The 17,797-nt window shown below is 38.3% G+C and overlaps 1 protein-coding gene across 2 annotated transcripts; it reads right to left on the bottom strand.

The window, feature by feature from the left end:
• Positions 1-2,110: 2,110 nt before the first annotated feature.
• On the bottom strand, positions 2,111-17,401 carry LOC104239905 (protein ACTIVITY OF BC1 COMPLEX KINASE 1, chloroplastic). Of its 2 annotated transcripts, XM_070155416.1 has the most exons (14): positions 16,881-17,401; positions 15,958-16,164; positions 10,089-10,178; positions 9,844-9,990; positions 9,216-9,380; positions 8,953-9,093; positions 8,691-8,870; positions 8,232-8,427; positions 4,633-4,760; positions 4,017-4,088; positions 2,999-3,111; positions 2,768-2,915; positions 2,624-2,693; positions 2,111-2,530 (listed from the first exon to the last, which is right to left on the bottom strand). In XM_070155416.1, exons 1-14 carry the CDS (start codon positions 17,121-17,123, stop codon positions 2,466-2,468), a joined length of 1,965 nt encoding a protein of 654 aa, XP_070011517.1. In that variant the 5' UTR covers positions 17,124-17,401; the 3' UTR covers positions 2,111-2,465. The 2 variants fall into 2 exon arrangements, with proteins under 2 accessions (XP_070011517.1, XP_070011518.1); XM_070155417.1 differs by lacking the exons at positions 15,958-16,164; positions 16,881-17,401 and adding an exon at positions 14,396-14,815.
• Positions 17,402-17,797: the final 396 nt, after the last annotated feature.

The following is a 17,797-nucleotide window of genomic DNA, read 5'->3' as shown; positions in this document are numbered from 1 at the left end:
ATAACATTTGGAACTACGATTCAAATACCAAAACACATGGAATTCACAATGAAACTCAAGAATCGCAAAAACTATAACAAGCTTTTGATTCCTACCAAACCAACTCGGAATGACACCAAACTTTGCACAAAAGTTTCAAAAGATAGAGCAGATCTATTACAAGTCCCGAACTAAAATCCGAACCGGATAATCATAAAGTCAACCTATGATCAAACTTAGGAAATTTCTACACCTTCAAATTGCCAACTTTCGCCAAAAATAGCCAATTTAACCAAGAAACCTCCAAATTCAGATCTAGACATACTCCCAAGTCTAAAATCACCATGCGAACCTATTGAAATCATCAAAATACGAATCCGAGACCGTTTACGTAAAAGTCAAACCTTGGCCATCTCTTTAACTTAAAGCTTCCAAATTGTGAATTTCTCTGCTAAATAAAATCCCGAACTTCTCGAACATCAAAACTAACCAAACACACAAGTCTTATTGCCTCAAATGAAGCTACAAGTTTCGAACCACCAAACGGAATGCTAAAGCTCAAAAAGATCCGTCGGTCATTATAGGCACTCACATATACATTTGGGTTTCCTAATTTTTTTTATTAAAGAGAGAAAAAAATTCTTATTTTTTCCATTGAGCTATGATCAATTTTTTTGCTCCCTTGGTGCCAATATCAATTCTTAACAAATGGTTTACTCGTGATTGAAGTTAATTATCGAAGTTCGAGTTCTAAGTAAAGGCTGATGCTATACAATCTTGAATACCAAGTTTATTTCGAAAAAAGAAATGATAACTTAATCAAAGTGCACGAGTCTTGTTTCAAATTCAAGAATATTTTCAAAAGCATGTCAAGAAATTCATCCGAAGTTTCTATCAAATCGGATAAAACAACCCTAGGGTTATGGTTCTATCATGACCATTGTTGTTTGAAAACTGATTTTAATTTCTTGATTTATTACAATGGTTTATTTATTCACTCATGCCCTTAAATATTTGATTGCTTGATCACCAATTGAATACTACGAATCTAGAGTTGAATTCAGGAGAAAGAATTCTAGATTGCAAATAGGATTGAATAGAGCTTGTTTCTAAACACGTAGCTCGGGAAATGATTTCGCGGTTAGGACAGGGATATACCTAACAATCTTGCTTAGTTGAATGTCGTGTTCTTTATTCATTGATAGATTCAATACCGTAGCAATATAGAGTTGATATATTGTGGATAAGCAGGTAGTATTGTGGTAACATGTTATGTATATAAACGATTCGGTCAACTAGTAAACTAGATAGATAAAGAAGTTGAATTAGTTGAGAATACAATAGAATTGTTAGATAGCACATAACCTTAGATCGGGTTCATCACATCGATAACATAAAAATCTGCATTTCATCTATTTAAAGTTCGGTATTTGTCTTTTTTATTTTAGTTAGTTAGAGTCAAATACTCTTGGATCTAATTCTTATTTAGATAATTAGGATAGTTTAATCTAGTTAATTTAAATTATAAGTCTTTGTGGGTTCGACATCTGACTTTAGTCACTTTATTATTTGACAACTACGTATACTTGCGTGTGTATTTGGCCGCAACATTATGACTACATATTATCCTTTGGTTTCTTCCTACCTAACTCGAGTTCCTTCAGAGCGACAAGAGATGAAAAGTTGAAAAACCAGTGTGCGTCCATTAACAAGTTAAGAAGTATCTGAATTGGTTATAGTATTATCCATTGAGAGATGTTCAATAAACGAGTACGAAAACTATAGAATAATTTTCACATATAATTACTTAGCATTTGTACGTACTTTATTTGCATACCCTTTTAAATATGGTTTGCATCTTGATAACATTACACGCACTAGACGAACCAAGAGGCGAGAGTAATTAATGGTTAAGAACGAGTAAGTTAAAATTACTTAAAGTTCTCAGGAATTAATGAAGTGATGGCTACGTTGCATGAATTAGTCTTTAGATGTAGCTTGCATCTTGGTAACATTATAAGCACAAATATATGCAGGCACCAAGTTTATACATGCCAAAAGGCTTATTATATGCAGAACAGTAGTGAGAAGGGGATATGGACTTGCAATGAGCATTTCAAACAAAATAAAATCAAGAAAAATAGGTGCCCGGTTTTCAGCAAACAAGAACTGCATAAGAATCACTACTATACATGATGCTCTCTTTTCGATACGTTTGCACGTTGCATCATACCTGTGAAATTTTGGTGTTATCAACACGAATTTCTCATATTACACGACTTTCATATCTTTACTGCTTCCCCTGTAACTATACAAATATATTTACCCAAAACTTTGGAGATTCCACCTGGATCACACAGGAAAAATGCGACCAAGAGGAGAAGAAATAAGAGAAAGAAGGGAAGGGCGGAGAGGGAGAACTCAACTTTACATAAGGATAACAAATTTAAATATTATCAGCGTCGAGGAATACACTCAGAAGGGAACTATCGGTCTGATAATACAGAGGCACTCCATGAAAGCAATATATCTCGAGCAACAGATGGTAAGTCTGCAAAAGTTAAGACGCGTAAAGTTCGCGATGAAGTCATGAAATGTATGATTTACTAGTATGTAACTGGAGGAAAGGCTAATGGACTTATACCTTGTGCTAGTCCTAAAGCCATTGAAGGTACATCTACCTGGTCTTCAAGCAGTCTATATACATCAACTACCTGCAAGATACAACCGCATCAGAGTTGAGTATATTCCGTCATAGACAACTATGTATCAATCAGATATTACATACTTCTTCAATGTGAAGCTTGGAGTCTTCGGTCAAAGCAAGAAGAAGCTGCCTGCGAATTCCTTCATCAAGTATGAAAAGTCGAGCTCCATCCTTGATTGTGTCAGTGAGGTCTAGTTTCTGTTCAATCTTCAAATGTTTGCTGGTTCCTCTGACGAAAACATAACAGAAAAGTGTGATAACAGTGGAACACGATAACTATACTTCGCCAAACAAGGTTTGCCAAGAAGTTACCTATTATTCCCTCGAAATGCAGGGTTTTCGCTCAGTTTTGTGACATTTTCCTTTGCTAGAGTTATCAGGTTCTCCAGTCGTTTCCACTGGAAGAGACCATCCTTGAACAGAACCTAACAAGAGAACAATATCCGGAAGGAAAACAGATACTGTCAATAGCTTGCGTAGGAAATACCTATGCGCTAATTGATGCGGAAGATCAGACCGGACTCAATCAAGACACTCTTTCGAAAAGCCTCCCTCTTGATTTTACTTTCAATCCAACTACTATTGAATACAACAATATGCTTTACTTTTTGACCAGATACCTGATGACACAGTATGGTTTAAGAAGTTGACCACTCTCTCATTATAGAAATAATTTTGACTCTTGAGCTGGATAATCCACGAGTTAGCTATCACGAGATTAACAGTTGAACTTCAATCTGATCCGACCTATCAGAACACAACGCTAGTTGCAAAAGCAAGGATTATATGGAGCAGATTGGATCCATTTTCTACAAGATAAACTTTATGTCCATCCGGATTGGTTGCATTTCCACCCATACTTCCTATTGGTTGCCTCTGGATATACAATTCATCGTAAACTAAATGAATGGTAATATAGAGTACATGTTCCATATAATTAAATTTGACACTGATTTCCAGAAAACGTTAAGGCGTCAGCCATAAATATCAAAAGTTAAGTATATCATAACTGTCGAGCCATGGTCCCCAACAAGTCAAGTCAGATAAGCCATAGAACTGGAAATACCATTATTTAGGGATGTCTCAGAATGATGTCATTCACTCATGCAACTCCTTGTCTTCATTCTGTCGTTATTTTTGAATAGCTTATCGAGAACTATCTCAGGTCTAAATTTACACTTGTTAAAGATTAACATATAAAAATATCTTTTATGTTGACACCAAATCATCCAACTTCGACAAAAGAGTTTCAGAAAGGTTGACTAAGAGGTTAAATAGAAAATACTACGCTCTTCATAAAGCATGGTACAATGAGAGAAGATTAACCAACCTGTATAAGGCGTTCACGTAAAGCTGGGTTAGGATCTGTTAGGAGACGCTTTGCCACATAAGGATAGGCTACCTGGAATGATGTTCATGATTATTAATAGCATAAACATACGAAAAAAGGTATGCAAAAAATAGCATGCATAAAAGAGTAAGATTACTAGAATCAAATATTTTCAGCAGAAGGCCTCCTCATATTATTTGACAACATGTCATGACAAAAATGGGCGAATGCTTAAAAATCAAAACAGCCCTATGATTCATCGATTAATAAAATTTGCCTGTAGCCTTAATTGCTACACTGTCTAAAAAGCAGGGTAGAGATTACAGAATGTGCTTCAGTAGAATTTTCAAGGGGCCATGAGTATGAGCTAAAGTCTACTTTAGTCCAGAGTGATACCAAACTTCAAAATTATTTCCAAGCAGGTCTTTTTCTTTTCTTTTTTTAAATCAAACTTAGTGTCAGCGGATCAACAGGTTCAATTTTTATTCAAATGAGTAGTGGAGAAATTTTTCTGCTTTTCCGACCAACAGCATTACCAAATGGCTTATTAAACGATAAAATAATAGTAAACATGCATTTTTCCAAAAGTTGCGAGATAAGAAGCTAGATGTTTCACCTCCAGAAACTTGAAATCTGGTTCCAGGGTCAAACAAATGCCTTCTTGAGTCAATAGGGAGCGAATAACGAGAGAAAACCTTTCTGGTATCCGGATAGGATAGTTGTAAACTAGTTGATTGAATTTGCCTGCATGAGAGTATTATTTACATTGTTAGAGACCAGATTGAACTTTATCTCTGGCAGCACTTACATCATATATTTCAATTGATAAATCCAGGAGTCTTCAAACAGCAAAGAATAAAAAATTACTGGTGCAATCTTAATTAGCCGAATTGATCGTCACAAATGCCAATCATTAGAAGATAAAATGTTCCAAATGGTCACATGGAGTTACTGAACTCAAATTAGGTTAACAACATAGGCCTCCATGTAGCCACTTTGCAGTTAGACAAATAGGATAGTCAATCTCTATAAAAGTCTCATAATGCTTGTTTTTGACTAAGCAAAACAGATTAGTAACCATACAGTCTACAAAGCATTGTCGCAACAGATGAAAAAAATAGGAACTATTTAGAGCTGTATTTTCATTATATCTAATTTCTTTTAACCTATAAAGCGTTTGGTACGAAGGAAAATGTTTTCTAGGGAAATAAGCGGTTTCCTCACTTATTTATCAGTGTTTGGTTGGTGACTAGATAATTTTCGTAAAACAATATTCATTAAGGATTGATACTAATGTCAGTTGGATAGTGTTTCATCGAGTATTAAATGTTGATAATTATATTTAAGTGTTGGTTGGAGCAAGTGATATGGAGTAAGAATTGGGATTATCGTAAAGGAAAATGACTTCCGCCTATAAGTGAAGGAAGTTACTTTCCTCCTGGTAAAAATATTTTCCGGAACAAACACTAAAAATGACTTCGTCATGGAATTTTCCAATTACCAAATGCACCTAACTCCTTTTAACATCTTGATCAGCAAAACAGACGAATACAATAAACTGGTCTTCTTGAGGTTCTGGATTGCCAACTTAAGAGTGGTCAGCCGGGTATTCTATGCAAACTGGATGTGGAGAAGGCCTTTGATAAGCTAAACTGGTCTTATCTCTTAGCAGTTCTCAAGAAGATGGGCTTTGGGAATAGGTGGCTAAAGTGGATTAAGTTTTGCATCACTATAGTAAAATATTCAGTTCTTGTTAACAGGGGACCAGTGGGTTTTTTCTCTCCACAGAAGGGTTTGAGACAAGGTGATCCCCTCTCACCTTTCCTCTTTATTTTGGCCATGGAGGGTCTGAGCAAGATGCTTGACAAAGCCAAACAACTACAGTGGCTCAATGGTTTTCATGTAAGCCTGTATCCTGAGATTTCTCTCTCTGTCTCCCATCTTTTATACGCAGATGATACACTCATTTTCTGTGGGGCAGAGAGATCTCAAGTATTATATCTCAATCTCACATTACAACTTTTTGAGGCTATCTCAGGCTTGCATATCAATATGTTGAAAAGCAAGGTATATTCAGTCAACAATGTCCCCAACCTTGATGAATTAGCCGGAATCCTATCTTGTGATATAGCTGCACTACCAACTACATATTTGGGACTCCCACTTGGTGCTAAATTTAAATCAACTGAAGTTTGGAGTGGTGTGATTGAGAAGTTTGAAACAAAGTTAGCCTCTTGGCGGAGACAATATCTTTCTATGGGGGGAGATTGACACTCATTAATAGTGTATTGGATAGTATTCCTACTTATCTCATGTCTCTGATTCCAATTCCGAACAAGGTAATCAAGCAGTTGGATAAAATCAGAAGAACCTTCCTCTGGGAAGGAGGCAGCAAGGGTCACAAACTTCACTTAGTCAAATGGTCAAAAGTTACCATGCCAAAGCAACTTGGTGGACTAGGTATCAGGGACCTCAACATACATAATAAGTGCATGCTTATGAAGTGGCTATGGAGATATTGTCAAGAAGGGAATACGCTATGGAAACAGGTGGTAACTGCAATTCATGGATCTCAAAGCCACTGGTGCACCAATCTGTCAAGAAGACCATATGGAGTAGGGCCTTGGAAATTTATCAGGAAACTTTGGAATGAATTCTCTACGAATACCTCTTTCAAGTTAGGAAATGGCATCAACATCAGATTTTGGAAGGATAGATGGTTACAGGGGACTGTCCTAATGAATGAATTCTCAGACCTCTACCAGATAGCTAATGATCAAGATTCCTCTATCTCTCAGAATTGGCAAGACAATTGCTGGCAAATCCAATTCAGAAGGGACTTCCAAGACTGGGAAATTCCACAGTTGTTGAGTCTCCTGGCTAAATTAGAGGGATACTCAGTCAACCACAACATTGCTGACAATATTAAGTGGATGAATGGCCTCTACTCAGTGAAAGCAGGGTACTCTCATTTATGCTCAACTAATGAAATCATTGATAGATGGCCTTGGAAGTACATCTGGAAGACAAGTCTTCCCCCAAAGATCATTTGCTTCAGCTGGATAGCCCTTAATGGATCTTGTTTAACATAGGACAACCTTAACAGAAGAGGTATGCCAATTGTTAACAGATGTTTTATGTGCCGGCAACATTCAGAGTCCAACAGACACCTTTTGCTACATTGCTCAGTTGCCTCAGACATGTGGTGCATGTTTCTTTCTATCTTTGGTCTCAGTTGGGTCATGCCACAAAGCATCAGAGAGGTCTATGAATGCTGGTCTGGTTGGAAAGTTGATAGAGTCATCAGGAAAGTCTGGTAGATGATCCCTGCTTGTATCTTTTGGTGTGTCTGGACAGAAAGGAATCACAGATGTTTTGATGGGATATCAACTCCAACACACAAACTTAAAGCTAGATGTCTCCTTTGGTTATTTAGTTGGCAGTATTTAGCCCCTGTAGATTGCCATATCAACTTTTTGGATTTTGTCAGCTCTTTTGCTTTAGCCTAGTATTTCTTTTCTTTTTTGTATCAAAGCTGACTCTTTCCCCCTCTTGTACTTCTTACATTTTCTTGATGCCTTTTTCTATAAAACTCATTACTTCATCAAAAACAGACGAAGACAATAAAGTATATATCCTTGCATCACACGAGTTAGGGCACTGGGGTAGGTTGCAGCACAAATTTCCAGTCAAAAGATTTTCTCATCTCTAAAAAACTAAAGTGTTCTAGGTGAAGCTACAAATACAATATTTCGGGCCATACCACAGGCCAATACTGTATAGTATCTAATCTCTTCCCAGGCCAAGGATGCTAATCAAATAAAACAAATTGATAAACCGAGGCAAGCGTGCACCAGTCAAAGCATGAAATGTCATACTTTAGACATACTAAGCTCAAATTAGTAGGTTATCAATTTCTAAAATACACAGTATCGAACGAAGGGAAACATTAAAACCAACAAAAAAAATGGCTTAATCTTTCTCTTGGTGCAACCAAGTGTGCTGGCATGCAAATTTTAGGTGTCATAAGGATCTGAACTATGAGAGCTTGTTGTTCAGTGCATCACAATGTCTCTCATTCTTAGCATATCTCCTAGCGCCAACTTCAAATAGCATAATTACCAAGTAATGTGCTTCCCAGGAAAAAACAAAAAAATTGTAGATGTTGGAAGCAGAGTGCAATTAACAGGAAACAAAGCGTGTGATTCAAGGTACCTGTAACACTTCTAAAATTAAAATCAGCAAGTCCTTTTTCAAGGGAGTTTTGCCATATTGCTTCTAATGCTGGAACAATGGGGGCAACATCAGTTCCACTAGCTAGGAATCCAAGCCTGGTAAAATCATTTGCCATCTCGCCATAGTCCTCATTCACCGCATGCACAACAGCATCAATCAGAATCTGTTTATTTTGCTGAAAAAGAGAAGACACGCAGATAGAATCAAATTAAGTTAACTTAATTCAGTGAACTTAACTAGGATAAATTTGGAGAGTATTTCATTATATTCACAAGGAGACGATAGAGTATTTTGTATTTACTTACCCTGTTCGTTAAAGAGAATAATTTCTAACATATTGTACATAACCTAAGACTTCTAAATGAGGAGCTGCTCTTGTAAATTGTTACTCAACTAATTTCACTGAGAAGTACAGTCAAATCACATCATATTATTTACCTGACTAAGCACAGCAACATTGCCAAAATCCACATAGGCAATGCGTCCGTCACGCATGGCAAAGACATTCCCAGGGTGAGGGTCGCCGTGGAATAGGCCAAATTCAAGTAGCTGCCGTAAGGCTGCACTAACTCCAACAGTCAAAAATCCACCTATATCAATTCCTGCCTCTCTGATTGCCTAAGTCACAGGGATCATAACGTATTAATATAAAGAAGACATCCCAAAGCATGCATTTGAGGAAAACTCTAAAGATCCACACCTGTGGATCAGTGCACCGGATTCCATCGATCCACTCCATTACCAAAACACGTGGACCAGAAAGCTGTCTGTAAACCCGAGGTATTTTAACAGTAGGATCATCTTTGAAATTCTCCAAGAAGTCTTCGATATTACGAGCTTCCTAAAGGGGAAAAAAAAGAGAAGGTAGGAGGGATATTAGAAAATACAGACGTGAAAGCCTTCCAATATAAGCAAAACTTCTTTCACCATTCAGTTTGCAAAAAGAGGAATGTGCAGCATTACCAAGGTATAATCCAACTCCTCCAATAGCTTCTCACCAAATTCATCAACTATAAGCTCCGCGTTGCACCCCAGTTTCTGTAGACTGATGCCATTCAAGAATGAAGCCAGAGTGCGGAAGAGAAAAAGATCTCTGTAGATGATAGGCTCTATCTGAGGCCTTTGAACCTAAAAAAACAAAAAGAGTAAACCCCAATTATGAATACCACTGCATCATATTGTTAATTCAATTCATTGAAGCTTCTCCAAAACAGCCAGAAGCTTCAAATGAGATGCATATATGTTAAAGGTGAAACTAGCATAAAGAAAAGGAATGATTAGATAACACAAAGGATTCTCTAGACTCATTTCTGCCAAGTTTCAAATACCGGACCTTAACAAATCTATAGAGCTTTTACTACTTGACTATTTCCAATGGCTATCCAGATATTTTTCAGCTATTTATGTAATGGACAATCATCTTTTTACTGTTACTCGTTCTGCAACAGGTATTTCTCCAAATGACTATAAAAGGAGATCGTTGAAAGTCCGGTTGACACAGGCGACAAGACGAGAACAGGCTTCAATGGTTTAGCAGTAAAACCAGGCGAGAGAAAAGAAAGATTGCAAGACCAACAGGAAAAGGCCAAACCTTTATGGCAACATCTTCCCCTGAAGCACGTAAAGTAGCACGGTATACTTGACCCAAACTTGCAGCTGCAATAGTTTCTGAAGAAATTTTGCTGAAAACAGCTTCAAGAGGCTGGCCCAATTCCTCTTCTATGATGTTAAAAGCAACCTACATTTCTACATCATTGTCAATGATTTCTGTTCAAAGGAAAAGTGGTCTATGTAACAAAGCATGCATCAACTGCACCTCAGTTGTCATCTCATTACCTGATTAGGAAATGCAGGAACGTCATCTTGAAGAATGCAAAGTTCATTCATGTAATCTTCTCTTATGATATCAGGCCTATTTGCAAGCACCTGTAATAAATACAATAAATAAATGACTATAGTTGCTGAAGAACAGCAAAACAATAGGAAATAACATCTAAGCTTAAGTGCACATTCTTGGCAAAAATCATGATGCTTAAACAAGTGAAGTAAATTCAGAGCACAAGTCCAGCATATTGCACTAATACTGACTATATATCAGGAAAAAAAGAAAAGCTCAAGTGTCACTAGTATTGACTATATAGTGTAAAACACAAATGTTCATTTGTTCCTTTAAAAGTTTGGATTGACGTGTATTCACCATGCAATATTTGTTTCTGCAATGACCCTTAGAAGTTCTAAATATGTTGGTGGTATAGTAATAAGCCACTGATTGACCCAATGTGAGACTCCTACTCATGCCAAAAAGAACGATGAACACTAGCAAACCGGACACCTTGCTTATAGTCATGTTGCTGAGTCACTAATATGTTGCACGGGCTCTCCGAAATGTGCGTGTCGGATCCTCCAAAAATGGATGCTTTTGGAGGATCCGACACACACACAACAAACTGTTAGCGGAAACGTAAAAGAAAGAACACAAGATTTAACGTGGTTCGGATCAAAATAATCCTACGTCCACCAGAGAACAGTTGTCTTTTTAATATTAACAAAGGAAGGGGAGAGTTCCCAATTACACTTAAGAGAATTTCTCTCTTAACTCTCTACTCACTACAATGTGTTGTATTATTTTTGGGATGGTTTCTACAAATGAAGGAGTGCATCTATTTATAGAGGTAAAGACCTCCTCTTGATGTCATTGGTGACATCAAACTACCTCCTCTTGATGTCATGGGTGACATCAAAGGAGGAAGCTTCCTCCTAGCATCCACACCAACTCTTTCCACCAACTCTTCCAATTGGCATGCCATTGTTGACTAAACATAAACCAACACCTTCAATCTCCACCTTGGTTTGCGTTTCGAGCGTGCGTGTGAACAACTCTGGCCAAAACTTCTAAGCTTACTGGGCAACCCCGTTGTAAGAAACAAGAAGAATCAAACCATTGTTGAACATACCACCTCCACCTAACAACTGTTCTCTTCGGAGTTGCATCAGTTGATGCACACCCCCGCCAAGTCCTTGCAGTGTGCAAACTTAGCGAGTGGGACTATCTTGGTCAACATATCTGCAGCATTATCGTCTGTGATAACCTTCACGACCTTGATAGTTCCCTCTTCAACAACATCTCGAATAAAATGAAATCTGACATCAATGTGTTTAGTGCGCTCATGAAATCTCTGATTTTTCATTAGATGAATAGCACTCTGACTATCACATCTAAGAGTTGATTCCAGCTGAACCAAACTCAATTCCGCTACTAAACCTTTCAACCAGATAGCTTCCTTCACCGCCTCCGCTGCTGCCATGTATTCTGCTTCTGTCGTAGACAAAGCGGCAATCGACTGCAGAGTCGACTTCCAACTAACGGCACTGCCAACGAGGGTAAAGATGTATCCAGTTGTGGACCTTCTTCTGTCAAGATCTCCTGCATAGTCAGAATCTACATAACCGAGAATTGAAATACCTCCACCACTTTTTCGAAAGGTCAGACCAACACCAGAAGCTCCTTTGAGATATCTCAATATCCACTTGACAGCTTCCCAATGCCTCTTTCCTGGGCTGGACATGTATCTACTTACCACACTTACAGATTGAGCAATATCTGGACGTGTGCATACCATAGCATACATAATGCTACCAACTGCACTGGCATAAGGAATCTTTGACATATGCTCCACCTCATCCTCGGACTGAGGCATTTGTAACTCTGAAAGTTTAAAATGAGGAGCTAATGGTGTACTTACAGGCTTGCACGTATGCATATTGAATCTCTTGAGAACCCTTTCAATATACCTCTTCTGAGAAAGATGTACAACACCGTCTTCTCTTGAAATCTCCATACCAAGGATTTTCTTTGCAGCTCCTAAATCCTTCATGTCAAATTCCTTACTCAACAGTTTCTTCAAAGCATTTATCTCTGTAATGTTGTTAGCAGCAATAAGCATATCATCAACATACAACAGTAAATAAATCATTGAGTTACCAGACATCTTCTTGTGATACACACAGCTATCAAATGCACTCCTTGAGAATTCATGTGTAGTCATGAATGCATCAAACCTCTTGTACCACTGTCTAGGGGATTGCTTCAAACCATACAAAGACTTCTTTAGTTGGCATACGTGATCTTCTTTTCCCTCAGCTAGGAAACCTTCAGGCTGATCCATATAGATTGTCTCTTCTAGATCACCGTGTAAGAAAGCAGTTTTGACATCAAGCTGTTGAAGCTCCAAGTCAAATTGGGCAACCAATGCTAGTAGCACGCGAATTGAGCTATGCTTCACGACTGGAGAGAAAATCTCATTGTAGTCAATTCCCTCCTTCTGACTGAATCCTTTTGCAACCAATCTCGCCTTGAACCTAGCATCTTCCACTTCAGGAATTCCCTCTTTCTTTCGGTAGACCCACTTGCATCCAACTGTCCTCTTCCCCTTTTGTCTTTTCACTAAGACCCATGTCTGATTCTTGTGAAGAGACTCCATCTCTTCAGTCATGGCTAACCGCCATTGTACAGCATCCTTGCAAGAAGTTGCTTCAATATACGAGGAGGGCTCCAGATCCTTAATCTCTTCTTGTGCAGCTACGAACGCATATGCAATCAAGTTTGCTTGATCTATAAGGCGTTCCGGTTCTCGTGTCTGCCTCTTCTCCCTCCCCTTTGCAATTGTGTATGGTTCATTGACAGCAAGTTCTTCAAGGTCTACATCTTCTGACTCATCTTTAACCTGAGTCTCTTGATCCTTTTCCTTGGCAAGCTCCACCGGAAGCTCCACCTGCTCGTCGTTCTTGTTTCCTGAAAACTCCACGGAAACTTTACGGGGATCAAGTATAGAGGATTCATCAAAGGTGACATCTCTACTAACTATAAATTTGAGTAAAGACAAACACCAAAGTTTGTACCCTTTTACTCCATCCACATACCCTACGAATATGGCCTTCTTAGCCCTTGGTTCAAGCTTTCCTTCATTAACGTGATAATAAGCTGGACACCCAAATACTCGTAAGTATGAATAGTTAGAGGGTTCACCTGACCATACCTCATTCGGAGTCTTAAAGTCAATTGCCGATGCTGGAGATCGATTGACAATATGAGCAGCAGTGTGAACTGCTTCAGCCCAAAATACTTTGGACATTTTGGCTTGTAGGAGCATACAACGAGCCTTTTCAAGAAGAGTTCTGTTCATTCTCTCGGCAACTCCATTCTGCTGTGGGGTATGCCTGACAGTCCTATGTCTTGAGATCCCATGAACCTTGCAGAATTCATTAAACTCTTCATTGCAAAACTCCAAGCCATTGTCTGTGCGAAGATACTTGATTTTCCGCTCCATTTGATTTTCAACCAAAATCTTCCACTCTTTAAATGCTTCAAAAGCATCACTTTTTGCCTTCAAAAAATGCACCCAAACCTTTCGTGAGAAATCATCAATAAAAGTGAGAAGATACCTCTTTTTGCCCTTCGATGGAAGTTTAGAGGGACCCCATAAATCTGAATGGATGTAGTCTAGCACTCCTCTTGTCTTGTGTTTGCCAGTGCTGAAGCTGACCTTCTTTTGCTTCCCTAGAACGCAGTGCTCACAGAAGTCAAGTGTGCTGATCTTCTCACCTTCCAAAAGGTTACGATTGCTCAACATCTCCAGTCCACGTGCGCTCATATGACCCAGTCTCATGTGCCATAGTCTTGCCTTGTCATCATTAGATAACTGCACTGTAGATGCATTTGCAGAGCCAACAATGGTGCTTCCGGCCAATGTGTAAAGGCCGTTCTCCAGCTTGCCTTTCAGCATGACTAAAGAACCTTTAGTCACCTTTATAGTTCCTGCTTCGCTCATGTACCTGTAGCCTTGTTCATCCAGAGTACTCAGGGAGATCAAATTCTTCTTCAGATCAGGAACATGACGGACTTGTGTAATAGTCCTCACGACTCCATCATGGCAGCGAACCCGAACTGAGCCAATGCCAACTATTGCACAAGTTGCATTATTGCCCATTACTACGGTTCCTCCACTTTTCTCATAGCTGCTAAACCAGTCTTTTCGGAACGTCATATGCAGAGTGCAAGCAGAGTCTAACACCCATTTGTTTCCATAACTACTATTATTATTACACGATGTTGTTAGTACATAATCATTATCAAAATCATGTACCTGTTCAACTGTGGATGCACTCGCCTTTTCCTTGGACTTTGACATTGGGCAGTCTCGTTCAAAGTGCCCCTTCTTGCCACAACCCCAACACTCTGTATTCTTCTTGTTCACACGAGACTTTGATCTGTGCTTTGATTTGCTCTTTCCCTGTTGGCTAGTCCGGCCTCTCACAAAGAGCCCACTTGCCTGGTCATCTCTATCTCCTTCAATGTGCCTCCGCACATCACTAGAGTTAAGTGCCTGCCGCACTTGCTCAAGCTTGATAGGCTCCTTGCTATACATCATTGAATTCTCAATATCACGATATCCTGAAGTCAATGAAAATAGCAAAGCACATGCAAGCGTCTCCTCCTCCCTTTTTAATTCCTGCAATCTGTAAGTCCATGACAAGTTTATTGAACGCATCTAAATGATCTTGTAACGAAGTACCTGACCCCATCTTAAATGTGTGAAGACGCCGTTGTAACAACATCCTTGTTGTCACTGATCGGTCTTGGTATAGCCCTTCTAGCTTTTCCCATAACTGTTTGGCCGTCTCTTCGGTACCCGTACTCACTTCACAAAGCAGGATAGTTGGATTGCACTCAATGCATCCCCTTCAATCTTCTCCTTGTCGGGAGTTGATATATCCTTAGGATACTTTCCGTCAATAGCATGGATTGAACCTTCCCTCCGCAGTAACGCCATCATCTGGATCTTCCAGATATTGAAGTTGTTGCGTCCACTGAATCTATCAATTTCAAACTTCATGGAACTCATCTTTGCTTGTTCTTCCTCCTTGGATCGTTAAAGAATCCTGTTGCTCTGATACCAATTGTTAGCGGAAACGTAAAAGAAAGAACACAAGATTTAACGTGGTTCGGATCAAAATAATCCTACGTCCACCAGAGAACAGTTGCCTTTTTAATATTAACAAAGGAAGGGGAGAGTTCCCAATTACACTTAAGAGAATTTCTCTCTTAACTCTCTACTCACTACAATGTGTTGTATTATTTTTGGGATGGTTTCTACAAATGAAGCAGTGCATCTATTTATAGAGGTAAAGACCTTCTCTTGATGTCATTGGTGACATCAAACTACCTCCTCTTGATGTCATGAGTGACATCAAAGGAGGAAGCTTCCTCTTAGCATCCACACCAACTCTTTCCACCAACTCTTCCAATTGGCATGCCATTGTTGACTAAACATAAACCAACACCTTCACAAACATTTTCGGAGAGTTCGAGCATCAACGATAACTTTCACTGCCTATTGGAGTTTCCAGCCAATGGGGTATGAAATGCTTCTTTGTTACACAATTCAGCAATTGTACAGCAATTTCTACTTTCTAGCATTTCTTCAGTCATCCACTAGATATTTGCACAATGCATATTCTTCTGCTAGCAGTTTGTTTCATCGTTAACTGTCATTTAATTCTTCTTCGGCTATACATACTTGTACAGAATCATTTTAAAGTTTCTTTAGATTTGACTCTAAATTTTACAATTTCCAAGTATAAGAAACTCGTCCACAAGTATAATAACCAACTGTTCTTGAACTTTAGAAATTTAAAAGCACCAAACCTGTCCTGCTTTGATGAAAGAAGGTCCCAAATCACACAACAGAGTCCTCAGCTGCCGAGCACGGAAAGGAACAACTTCTTCGTCACGGCCCACCAAATAATCATACACCAATGTAGTCCAATAGAGCCCCAAATTCCAAACAATCTCTATTCCTCTACCAACCAAAGATAAAATCTGTCCCCTTGACTCTAACACCTTGTTTCTCACCTAAAAACACAAATTTCCAATAAACACACAAAATTGAACATAAGACAAGCCCTTATCAAGAAAATGAACGCATAGGACTAGCACACCAACTCATACTTAATTTTCCAATATATCTGCTAAAATGTTACAAAAATTAGAGTAAATAATTATTGAGAGGTAATTCATACATTACTAATCAATAAATCAACAAAAGTAAAACAAAAAAAAAATCAAATAATCACAATGATCTTAATCAGATATACAAATTTAATTCTCCAATATACCCAAAAAATTAACCAAGAAAGAGCAAATAACTTTCGGGAGGTTATTCACATACTCCATATTTTTCCAATAAACTAACAAAAATTATCAAAATAAAAACTCAACTAATCAGGGGGTTCCAAGGTTTTTAAGCAAAACCAATTTCTCATAATACAAGCTTAATTTTTCCGGACAACCCCACAAATACACAAAAGAAAACTAGCAAATAATTACCAGAATTCTATTCACATACGTAAAATCAATTTTCCAGCAAACAATCAACTAGGAATAATTTTAAAATAAAACTGTTTCTAAATACAGAAAATGTCATCCTTTTGTTGGACAGACTAAAAAAGTCTAACAAGGACAGTTGTGTGGCTATAGAAAAGATGGGCAAAATGTGTTTAAGATTAAGCTGTTTCTAAATATAGAACCTGACATGACGAACTAAAAAGGAAAGAGTGACATTGACATACAGATTCAGGGGAATATTTGCGAAAGGGAACGCAAACACCACGTTCAAAATCAAGTTGCTCCAAAGCGCTAATCCTAGATATGTTCTTCACTTGTAAAGCATCACTTTTCTCTGTAGGAGAAACACTACTCACTGCACAAATTCTTCGGTTTTTTTTAATGGAATTCAACAGTTTTCTTCTGCTTTTGTACTCAATTGATGGGGTTATTGAAGAGTACAAGCAACTAGTGCAAATTCCCTCCATTTTCTTTTAATTTTGGAGCTCAAAATCAATAAGATAATATGGTGAAATTGAAGAGGGTATTGGGATTTTACATATATAATTATTAGGAAGAAATTGATTGAGAGAGAGGTGTATGTATATATGTATGTATGTGGTTTTAAGTTACAAGAAGTCATGCAAGTTGGAAAGTTCCGGCAAAAAGTGATGACCACATATTGCGTTGGTGATCAGAAAGATGGAAACTCAAGTAACTAACTAGCTTTCCAAGAAGTTGTACGGTATGCTTGGAGCGTTGAACCCAGTTATTTCTGGGTTAGTTTTTCACTTTTCTGTGGCAGCAAGTAAATTTCAGTAAGAGGGTTTCTCTAATTAAATAAGACATAATAAGTTGGTTCCATATTACGACAAACTTTGGAGGCTGGAACCAAAATGATGCAAATTTGGAGTCAAGGCACAAAAAAAATATTGATGACTTTTTTATTTATAGCGCATGTGTTGAAAGCACTGTACATTAACGGCCAGCTACCCCGTTAAGGTATAGCGCATGTAATACATGTGCTATGCTTGATGTTAGCCCCTCGACTTAATTGATCGAATATAACATAGGCGTGACGAGAGATTTACAGGATGGACCTCGGCACGGCCCTATGATTACTATGGCATCATGTTGACACGGCTATCTGATATGGGCAGGT

This window comes from Nicotiana sylvestris, chromosome 8 (assembly GCF_000393655.2).
Source record: "Nicotiana sylvestris chromosome 8, ASM39365v2, whole genome shotgun sequence".
Taxonomy (NCBI): domain Eukaryota; kingdom Viridiplantae; phylum Streptophyta; class Magnoliopsida; order Solanales; family Solanaceae; genus Nicotiana; species Nicotiana sylvestris.
The sequence above is the reverse complement of the archived record's forward strand: the minus strand, read 5'-3'. Positions and strand labels throughout refer to the sequence as shown.

Excerpts from the sequence above, each read along its gene's own strand:
- LOC104239905 (XM_070155416.1), bottom strand. The coding sequence starts at position 17,123 with ATGGAGGGAATTTGCACTAGTTGCTTGTACTCTTCAATAACCCCATCA. Across the intron at positions 9,991-10,088 it reads TTCCTGCATTTCCTAATCAG|GTTGCTTTTAACATCATAGA; the intron begins GTAATGAGATGA and ends GTAGAAATGTAG. Across the intron at positions 4,761-8,231 it reads TAATTTTAGAAGTGTTACAG|GCAAATTCAATCAACTAGTT; the intron begins GTACCTTGAATC and ends ACTCTCATGCAG.